The sequence below is a fragment of the Quercus suber genome, unplaced genomic scaffold (genome assembly GCF_002906115.3).
Source record: "Quercus suber isolate HL8 unplaced genomic scaffold, Cork oak 2.0 scaffold_859, whole genome shotgun sequence".
NCBI lineage: Eukaryota > Viridiplantae > Streptophyta > Magnoliopsida > Fagales > Fagaceae > Quercus > Quercus suber.
The window spans coordinates 222,810-233,846 of record NW_027070289.1 but is presented as its reverse complement, the minus strand read 5'-3'; the positions used below and the strand labels follow the sequence as shown (position 1 = coordinate 233,846).

At 34.5% G+C, this 11,037-nt stretch overlaps 1 protein-coding gene across 1 annotated transcript; it reads left to right on the top strand.

Annotated features, from left to right (window-relative positions):
- The first annotated feature begins 801 nt into the window (after nt 1-801).
- On the top strand, nt 802-7,642 carry LOC112012406 (protein TIFY 4B). Its single transcript, XM_065767901.1, has 8 exons — nt 802-1,247; nt 1,477-1,657; nt 4,106-4,196; nt 4,274-4,439; nt 5,027-5,086; nt 6,358-6,421; nt 6,555-6,766; nt 7,257-7,642. Exons 1-8 carry the CDS (start codon nt 1,130-1,132, stop codon nt 7,271-7,273), a joined length of 909 nt encoding a protein of 302 aa, XP_065623973.1. The 5' UTR covers nt 802-1,129; the 3' UTR covers nt 7,274-7,642.
- The last annotated feature ends 3,395 nt before the right edge of the window (nt 7,643-11,037 follow it).

The window sequence follows — 11,037 nt, the reverse complement described above, 5'->3', positions numbered from 1 at the left end:
CACTAGTGGTGATTTTAATTCTTTATAGTATTTCATCTTCTAATAAAATAGAAATAGGAATAATTTTGCAAAAAAGTCTAATATCACAAAAAAAAAAAAAATTGCCACAATTTTTTTATGTGACTGACTATAATTAATAGAAAGAAAGTAATGGTATATGTGAAAACAACAAACAATAGCAGTGTGATTTTTAGTTAGTTCAACTGGTAAAGTTTCTGATGGTTGTATAAGAGATTTTAGGTTCAATCTCTATTTACACAAAAAATTGATTGATATTTTAATTTGATGATAAATCAAGAGCAGACGCTATAAGTTTAAACTCACTTATTTAGGTATTCATTACAGACATTAATTAATTAATTTTTGTTTGGGTCATGCTAACAGGCACTCGTTAATAATTCATTTTAAAAAAATTTTGATATCACTTTTATGAAAAATGAAAAAAATTGTTAAAATATTAATTATTTTTTTTAATTTTTTATAAAAATTTTATTTAAATAAATTATTAGCTAGTGCTCGAAGGATTCCCGTTAACATTTCTCTTTTTTGTTTAAAAGAAAAAAAAAAAGGCTTTCTATCGTTCTTTCTATTATTCTTATTCATGTGGTGCAGACCACAGGACCAGATATTTATTTTGGACAAAAAATAAAAAAAACATTAAGAAATATGATTAAAAAAATGTATGATGATTGATTATAAAAAAAGAAGAAAAAGAGGAACAGTAAAGTGTAAAGAGAAAGAGAGAGAAAGTTTAATTAAGTTTAAGTTGATGATATAATAGAGAGGAGCAGCATACGTGGCAGTCTAGGGTGCATTCTAGCTTCTAAAGAGCCCCTAGCAAAGAGGAGACAGACAGACTCACACGCCGCGGCCACTCTCTCTCTCTCTCTCTCTCTCTTAAACAAAAACAATAACCTCACACTTCACACTTCACCTCTTCACTCTGTCTCGCACACTCACATTTTATTTTTACACACACAGACTCTCACTCACTCACTCACTCACTAAACAGAGTAACCATTTTTATTTTTATTTTTATTAAACCCCTTTCAAAAAAAAAAAAAAAAAAAATTAGGGAGCGAGCGAGTGAGTGGTCAGATCAGTTGGTAGCGGCGGCGAATCAGAAGCGATGAACGCCGCCACGACGACTTACGGGTCTATACTGGAGAAACCCCTAAAGCAGCTGACTGAGGAAGACATTTCTCAGCTCACCCGAGAAGATTGCCGCAAATACCTCAAAGACAAAGGTTCCTTTTTTTTGCTCTCTTTTCTTTCCCCCTATTTCCACTTTTGTCCTCCCTTTCTCTCCGTATTTTCCGCTACTTACCTACCTCAACTTCTCTTTAAACTCTCTCTTCAACTCTAGTTAGTTGTTTTGTTTATTTGTTTTTGACTCTAATGTTGAAAATGCGCTGACTTTTGGAATGTCTGTAAATTTTTTTATTTTTTTGGGAATAATGTGACAATGTTGTTGAATAATTGGGCTTATGTGTGTTCAGGTGCCTTCGAATTCGGTTGATTCGGTTGAGGAACCAAGTCCGGATGTCCAGGTTTCGGTGTCGGCGGAAGAGCTACATGGGAGAATGGATCCTCCGAAATTGGGTCCTTCAGGAGAGCCACCCTGTGTCGACACTGATAACAATGCCATTAGTCCAAGGTCTTATTTTTTTATTATTTATTTTTCATTATTATATATGTTTCACTTAACTTACCGCATCAATTAGCTATTTGGATTTGCTAGGAATTTGTTTGATTAGAGCTACAGGTTTACATTGTTGTGAAATTTTGTTCCGTTTCGGCCGCAATGTGTATGCTTAGTGAGTTAGTGAACTGATGGTGCCATCAATCCAAGGTCATGAGACCATTCACTTTTATTAAATCTTATGACTGATTAAATCAATTAAACAAGTCACATTACTAGTATTATGTATGTCATGTGACTAAAAGTACTCGTGGATACTCATTTGGAGGAAAATTCTATCTTTGTTTAAAATTAACAAGATGGTAGCTGAATGTGGGGAGTTAGAAACAATAAGAGGGGTCTTGGTTTTGAATAGGAGCTCAATAAAGATTGAACCCTATCAACACAGATATGCTGATTCTGAATTCTATAAGCTTGTTTGTTGATAATGAAGACCAGCTTATTTGGAACTACAATATGGTTGGTGTTCAGTGTGGGGTATGATGAAGCCAAAGTTCCTGGAATAGGAGTTTCCTTACCATGTAGGGTGGGAACTTAGTTGGATATATATCAGATGTCTTGTTTTCGCCCTGTCAATGGACAAGATAGTGATGCATCTTAAGTTTTGGGCCTAAACTGATAGAAAGTAGAATATTGATGAAATTCAAATAAACTCAACTACCATGTCGCCAGCCCAAAGGAGAGTTCTGTGTATTTGGCTGCACCAGTCGTGACACTGGCATTCTTGTGGCCATCTACTTCCGAAATAGGCCCTACAATGCGGCTACTTAAGTTTTCATTCAAAAACTGTTTGCAGGGAAATATAACTTTAGGTGCTGATAGGTCATTGAATGGACGAACTTCCTAATAATAGCACCAGTTTCATCGCCCCATTTTTATTAACTTATCTGTATTAATTACTGACTACATACTTGATTATTTCCTATGGCCTTATCAGCATGCATCCCTACTATGCAATGAAATGGCAATTTTTGTGCATGTCTGTGTGTAGAACACAATGATATAGAACTGTTATCTGTTGATTAGTTTATGTACCATTCAATGCAAGGCTGCAAGCAATTGTATGAGGGGGACTTAACCAAAAGTGAAACTCTGTGGCTTGTTGTCAGAACATTTTTCAGTTTGTTTACTAAAAACCTTTGTATCATGAAAGCTTATATTATTTTGAATGCACTGTTCTACTCTCAGTCTGAATTAATTTTAGTGAAACATTGTGAGTAGGGCAATATCTCACCCCATTTTCAATTCCTTATCTGAAAACCATATTTTGGCTTTACTTGTTAATATTTATTCTAGAAAATGGTTCATAATCAGCAAAAACAAGCTTTTGATTCCACATAATGATTAAATTCCTTTATTTCACATTTTCTTTTAAGGTCAAAGATGGGGTTGGGTTTCACAATATTTTCCACCCCCCAGAGCTTGTATGTCTAAGAACTTTATATTTCCTTCTCATCTTCTTTATTCTTCTCCTGTATTCTGTTGTAAATTGCAACAGTGTCTGCTCATCAAATAGCCTGTCAACAGGTGAACCTTTGAGAAAGAACCAATGCTTTTTTCTCTGTTGCTGAGTTTCAGGACAAGTAAAGGATATAGTTTTTTCCCCCCTTCTTTTTCGTCTTTTAAAAAAAAAAAAAAATCTATTTTATTTTAAACTAAATTTATGAAATTGATGGCAGTTTAAAGTCACATGTTGATGATCTGGCAGATGTGGAAACACCAGTCCAGAAATCAAGTTGTTTTGCACTTGATGAATAGCATGTAATTGTGAGCATTGCTTTGCACCGTTGGAATGTATTTTTCTTGATCACTTAACTTTGATGATTTAACTATATATTTAGTTTCTCCNGGTCTATACTGGAGAAACCCCTAAAGCAGCTGACTGAGGAAGACATTTCTCAGCTCACCCGAGAAGATTGCCGCAAATACCTCAAAGACAAAGGTTCCTTTTTTTTGCTCTCTTTTCTTTCCCCCTATTTCCACTTTTGTCCTCCCTTTCTCTCCGTATTTTCCGCTACTTACCTACCTCAACTTCTCTTTAAACTCTCTCTTCAACTCTTTAAAACTGTAAACTATACCGCCTACTACTACTTTCTATATATTAATAATGTTTTTATTTTATATTTTATAATTAGTAGTGGGATATGATTAAATTTAATTATTATTATAGTAGTGTGAGGATTATTATTAATAAAAAAAAAAAAAAAAAAAAAAAACAAAACTATATATTTAGTTTTATTTAACAAATGCAGATTCTATGGCTACTTTTTGAGAAAGAAAAATAACATGTAAATAGTTTATATTAACCAGCACAATTCAGTCCACATTTCATTCTAATTAATTTCCTTTTGTTAATTTTTATATAAGTTTTAAGAAAAAGGTATTTGGAAAATGTACCCACAGGAGTCCATGTGCAACAAATGGAGCAGTGGGTCAAATGACAATTTTCTACTGTGGCAAGGTGAACGTGTATGAGGGAGTGCCCCCTGATAAGGTAATTAACTCTCTCTTTGCTTGGATACACTCTAGAAGCATATTGGCGATCCAATACAGAAATATCTGGATTTGCAGGCACAGGCAATCATGAACCTAGCATCAAGTCCAGTTCATTTGCCTCAGGATGATACAATTGGTAGACCTGGAGGTCTTTGGTCCTTTCCATACACTTTACCAGCCCTAAATGATAAAGATCACCTTATTCCTCCTAGTACCACAATCTCGCAGATGATGCAAACGGGTAAACTTTTGGGCTAGCCTACTCTCTGGATGCTGTAATTTTAGAATGCTATGGATTATCTTACCTCAGGGTTGCTTTCAGCTGTACTTGAAACTATGCTAAATAGAGAAGTAAATCCAGGGAATGGTAATGGCATCATCCTCTTTCATATTTGGAAATGGATAGCATCACTATCATAAATTCCCTTGCTTTTAAAATCAATCTTAATAGTTGTCATTGTCTGGAGGAAAGTTATTTTCTGTGATATAGGCGTGCTGTACTAGTTTTGTTCATTGCATTTTTTTATACTATGCATTACTCCAATGCCAATGGCACACAAAATGGGGCAACCTAGAGCTTTCTAAATGAATTTCCTGGATCTTCGTTTAATTGTTTTTCAAAATACTGCCTCAACATTCATTGAGTTTTGAGCGATTGCTAATAAGTCAATTTGGCAATGCTGACAGGAGATGAATGTTTCTGGCTGTGAATATTGTGATAGTTCAAACTCTTTTACAATTGATAATATTGAAATTAACAATGTAAAAAAACAGTAACTTTTGAGCAATTGATAGCTAGGTAACTGATGATTTTGGTTGATTCCACAGAGAAGATGACAGAATATTCTCAGCAGTATAGGGAGAAAGGGAACATTACTCGTGACCCTGGTAAGAAACTTTGGTTTGCTTGCATTGTTATAGCATGATATAGTTTGCATATAATTGTGATGGTCCTCATTTAGGGTGAAAAAATTATATATAGATGTTAATAGTTGTTACACGAAGAAATTATTATTGTATAAATATTATGGCAGGCAAGGATATACGTGGTTTTGGTGATATATAGCTAATTACTAAACACTTGCATGCTCTAATGGAATATATCCAAAAAAAAAAAAAATTTGGGACCATTTGCCAAGTCTAAGAAGGCCATTCTGTAAAGAATATTTTCTGAACTGCAATCCAATCTTTAAAAAATAAATAATTTAGTGGTTGTTGAAGATTTCTTGATTCTCTTTCTTTTTGTTTGTAGATCTCACTTTGTAATTTTTAAACCACTTCATCTATACTTGAGGTAGTTTCTCTTCTTCGATCAAATTTATTACTTATCTGAAATATGAAACATATTTTAGGGGTTTTCTCTAGAACTTGTTAAGATCCCTAGGCCAAGTTTATTACTCTTCATTGCTGCCTGAGAGGGCTTTGGCACAAAATTGAGGAGGAGCCTTTCTCTTCCTGAAACCAATACCCTCCTATGATGGGCTTCATGAGTGCATCACAGGTTTATTGGACCACAAGGCCAATGGTGACTCTTTTAAGTCCCTTTAAGAGGAGGCTGGTGCTGTTTTTTGTATTAAACTAAAACCATTTACAGAGTATTTTACACTTTCGAAAACAATAAGCAAGATACAGCAATAAAATCATGTTTCCTTGGTCCAACTTAGCATCATAACTAACAAGTGACATGGAAAACGACACACATGCGTGTATATATATAATCAGTTAACCACTAATGCTTTAGTCCTCAGTCACCTCAGCATTGTAAGGCACCATCTCTAAAACTATCTTTGCAGCCACAAACTGTTAGCCTCCACCTCCATTTCTTCCATGACTGAATTCACAATTACCATCCCTTTGTTCATTCCATGCCCACACAATCTTCCCTGCTTTGTACTGTATGTCACAGTGCTGCAGTTTAAAGCATTCTACTTCATTCCACCTCTAATTTTTCAATAATCAACAGACCTAGATATGATACTTTTACATATAAATTTTAAAGCAAATAGAAGCTGTGCCTTTATGAGACATCTGTGCATGCTATGGGAGATCGATAATAATATTTCAGAGGCTTAATATTTTAAAGAAGCTCTCCTGCCTTACAATGTATGAGACTTATTAGTTATTTATTTGCCTTTAAACTTTTGGTGGTCTTTCTTAAGATGTAGAGGGTCAGGCAAACCGAAAAGTCTCGCTGCAGAGATATCTTGAAAAGCGGAAAGACAGGTAACTAGTGTGAATAAATTGTCCATAATTGCATGACATTGATCACCTTGTGTCTTTGAATGCTGAAATTCGTTTCAAGCCTTCAATCCCATCACAAATCATTTTCCTTATTTTTCTGCTTGCATTCTTTAAGGGGAAGATTAAAGAGCAAGAAAAGTACGGGACTGCCTTCTTCAAGCTTGGAGATGTATTTGAACCCTCAAGCGAGGACAAACACCCCAAATGGAAATTCAAGCCGGAGTAGCACTGGCTCTCCACCCCAGCATGGACTGCCACCAGCCTTGAGTAACTCTAGCAACAATCAGCCAAAGAGTGCTGGTCTTGCTGTTGATCTCAATGACAAAGGTAAGCTGCATAGATCTTCCCTGCCTGTTTCTTGGCTTGTAATAAGCATAACTTCCTTATGCAACTTTTAGAGCTTATCAACCAAAAAATAAGGTCAACAGAACAGATAGATGGGATGTGTAGATGATCCACAGGCCACTCAGAAATAGTATTATTGTGACACAAGCCCTGTGATTTATTTTTGAGAGAGGATTTGCTGCAACCTTGTATGCAGCAATTGCTGCATATAGGGTAAGGTGGCAGCCAAAGAGAAGTGACAGCAAATCATGGGTAAGCTGGTCATGTGCATTGCACATGACCCACACTTGTCACTTCTCTTTGGCTGCCACCTTACCCTATATGCAGCAATTGCTGTATACAGGGTTGCAGCAAATCCTCTCCCTTTATTGAAATTTCTCTTTTTATGTTGATCAACTATAAGACATAACGTTTTGGTAGATGATTAGCTGAAAGTTGTACACTAATGGATAATAAGTTGATTGCACTGCAGATGCTCAAGAATGCTGAATTTGAACAATCAGATGGTATTGGCAATTAAATAGAGAGCCCTACTTAGATAGTCACTTTGCCAAACATCAAAGAAGGGAAAGGGGGAACCAACTTGTCAGCCTCATACAGTCCGGCATTTTGCTCGATTTGGGCTGGCTTTGTGGACAGTGAAGGTTTTTACTGTCTATTTCTGGAGATGCTGCTTGGAGAATCCACTTTTCTAAATGGTATGAGTTGACACTCACCTGATCAATTTTGTAATGTCAAGAATCATTTTACCGTCCTTAGGAATTTCTCTTTTTTCGAGGGTAGAGCCGCAAGCAGTCATTTTCTGTTCACTATGTAAATGTATGCTATCTTTTGTTATGGTAATATCTTATTCTACAAGTCGAAGTAGTTGTATTCTTTATCCAATGATTATGGTTACAGATAGTAGTACTAGCCACGGTGGTTCCAGTAAGGGTCTTACTAAGAGGTGGTGATAATAGTGATGGTCATAGGGTGGCAGCACTAGCAATGGAGAGATTCTGGGATGGTGTGGTGGTTGGGCATTTTTGAACCCTATCTTTGTTTTGTTCATGGGGAGCGACACATCTTCCTTGACCAACAGGCAACAACAACAATGAAGTCTTAGTCCTAAAATTTTGGGTCAATTATGAATTCTTAACAAATTAGGGAGGATTGACTATATGTTTTCTTTTTCCTTCATTGTATTATATTTGAAGTCATCATTGCCTGATGTGTTATATCATGTTTCTAAAATTTAAGAGTATACATATATATATATATATTTTTTTTCGTTTTATTATTTTTCACTAAAAGAAAATTTCCACTCACTAAAAGACAATATGACAATATAAGTGCGACTGTGTGTGTAACCCACGTACTACAATAGTAGTTAATGTTGACATAACAGTTGCATACATGAAAATGTAAAGGGAGGGGAAAAGTTTGAGAAAGTAGAATAATAAGTTGATAAATTAATAAGAAAAAAAAAAGTTAAAATTAATAGAGAATGTTGGAAATTGGTAAATGATTGTAGCTGGGACTCTTTTCACGGCCCCTGTCAATTTCACACCATCGAATTGCTCGTGCTAAATAGAAATGAGTAATGAGTCAATTAGATCACCTACTGTTCCACGCTTCCAGCCTCTTCCTAATATAAATACCTATCATTTCCCACTATTTATACAGTGAAACCCACCCACATGAGAGTTGAGAGAATGAGCCCACTTGTGAGAGCCAAATACCATTAAAGTGGACACAATGAAATAAGTAGCTTCCTCTCTATACATGACATGACAGCCAGGCCTTGTAAGTTGTAACCCAGTTACTAGTGTCTGATCATGACCCTGTATTATCATGTTCCCCAATTTTAATGTATGAAGAGCATAGCTACAATCATTCCATGTGTGCTAACCCAAAGGTTTGAATTAGGCTATCCATAAAAGATTGCATACAAACAGTTGTAATACTCCTTCCATAGCCTCCGCAGATATGTTTTTCTTCCATAGAGTCCTAGTATAAATTTTGATGTTTGTTTTGCCTCGTGTGGTGATAACATTAATTGTACTGCCATGCAATGGAAGGTGATTAGGTGAGAATAAAGGAAAATTATTGAATACTCTGGGAGTACCATAAATGTGTTCTCTTACTTCTCACATAAATTGTAGGTCCTATCATAAATTTAATTAGTAGGACTCATAGTTCATGTGAGAAAAGAAAGTACATATTTATGGTACTTACCGGAGGATAAATGTTGTAATCTTGGAACACAATAGTTGTGTTGCCAAATATGAAATCAATTTATTGTGCCATGGTTATCACATTCTTTATAAAATTGCCTTTTAGAATAGGTATGTAATGTGTCTTGATAGACTTCAAAATTACAGCTATAAAATGTGGATGGTTTAGCCTATTTCGGACAGACACAACTTGGCCCTTACTTGATCCGGTTGTGTTTCAAAAGGTTACATCCATAGCAACACAAATCCTTGCCCATCTACAGCCGCAATAGAAATTATAACGCATAAAATTATAGATCACCATAATCTGTATTTTGGGTTAAAATAATCACTTAATTAATATTTTAAAATAAGTGTGATTCAATAAATCTGAATTTTAATTTTTTAAATGAGAGTTAAAGTAGAGATATGATTTAAATTTATGATCATCTTAAACTTTGATATCATTATAAATTATCAATTATCCTAAAAGTTTAATTTATTAGAAAATTATGAATTTAATCCAATAACTATATATATGAGACAGATTCAAGTTACACTTGATGTAACTCTATAAAAGTTACATATTTTTTAAACCATTGATTTCCAATATTCAATGTAATAGTTAAAACCCACCAAAACTACATGTAATCTATAAACCACAAAATATATTTACTCAACTGTCAAAAGTCTAGTAGACTCCAGTTATACGAACACAGTAGTAGACTCAGTTATTTTTAAATTTCAAAATAAACATAGAAAGAGAGAAGGATATGCTATTGCAGCAGCACACTGACATATCTGGACAGATCCAGCACTGGGCTTCAAGTGAAGGTTGGAGTGAAGTCCAGCTATGGCTAGATGGCAACTAAAGTTGGTTTTTTATAATTAGAGATTTTGGGTTTTTTTAGTGGGAGATTGACTCCACAATGGTTGTCTGGTTTTTGGGTACTCATGGATTCCATCAAAGGATGTGACAAATTGAGGGGTGTTGATTGTTGGTCGCTGTTGTTAAAGTTAAAGAAATCGTCTGCATTTTAAGTTTAGGTTAATTAGAGATAGAGCTAAAGAGAGAGAACCAAAGAGGAGTCCTAGAATAGAGAACCAAAGAGAAGAGAGGAGTCGCATAAGAGTTCGGGTACAAATTCTGAAACTTGAAAGAAATAAATTAATTTATTTTTTAAAAATAAAATAGTGTTGATGTGGAAAACAAAATCAGAATTTATGTTTTTTTTTTTTTAAAATTTTAATTATCAGTTTTTAAAAATAGAAAATCAGAATTTTTTATTTATTTAAATAATGCTGATGTGTAAAAATGTGGAAGATTTAAAAAAAGTCAAAGGCCACTTTGGGATTGCTTAATAATATACTAAATAAATATATANATGTTTTCTTTTATTCTTTTAAAAAAAAAAAAAATTGGGAAGAGTTTTAGAATTGCATTTTTTTTTTAAGCTAAAAGTACTTGCCTCTTTGTAGTTAAAAAGTTTCAGCTGAGGTTTTGGACTTTCTTTCATCAAGCCAGTGAGTTATTCTGCTTAGATTTGGTGCAAATGTGACTTTTGCTTAAAACCATCTACTGAAAATCAGCTGGAATGTGCTGGTGATCTCATGGTATTGAGCAATCTTAATGACTCTTGCAACTACTATTGGCTTCCAAGAGGAATGGGAGGACATGCATTTATTATAGTATTATAGTAGTGATTTTTCTAGAGGGTTTAGTTTGATTTGCATTATGCATATTGAAATGCTCCCTCAAACATAACTATGTTAGCTTTAGTAGTTAGTATTGCTTCATAATTTTTTTTCTTCTTTTCAATGGCCTGTAGTAGTATTTGTGAAAATTATTATCTGATAATAAAAATATTCAGGGTGTCCAACAATTTGCTATACAAGATTGGAAGTTTAGTAAGCATTTGGTTCCAAGAATAGTAAAGCCAGGAGTGTGAAGTAGTTGCATATTTTTTTGGGGCTGTTTGCTTTTATGGCTAAATGTCAATTGGGCAAGAGGTTTTTATAATATGTTACGCTTTTAAGTATGCAATATGTTATGCTTTT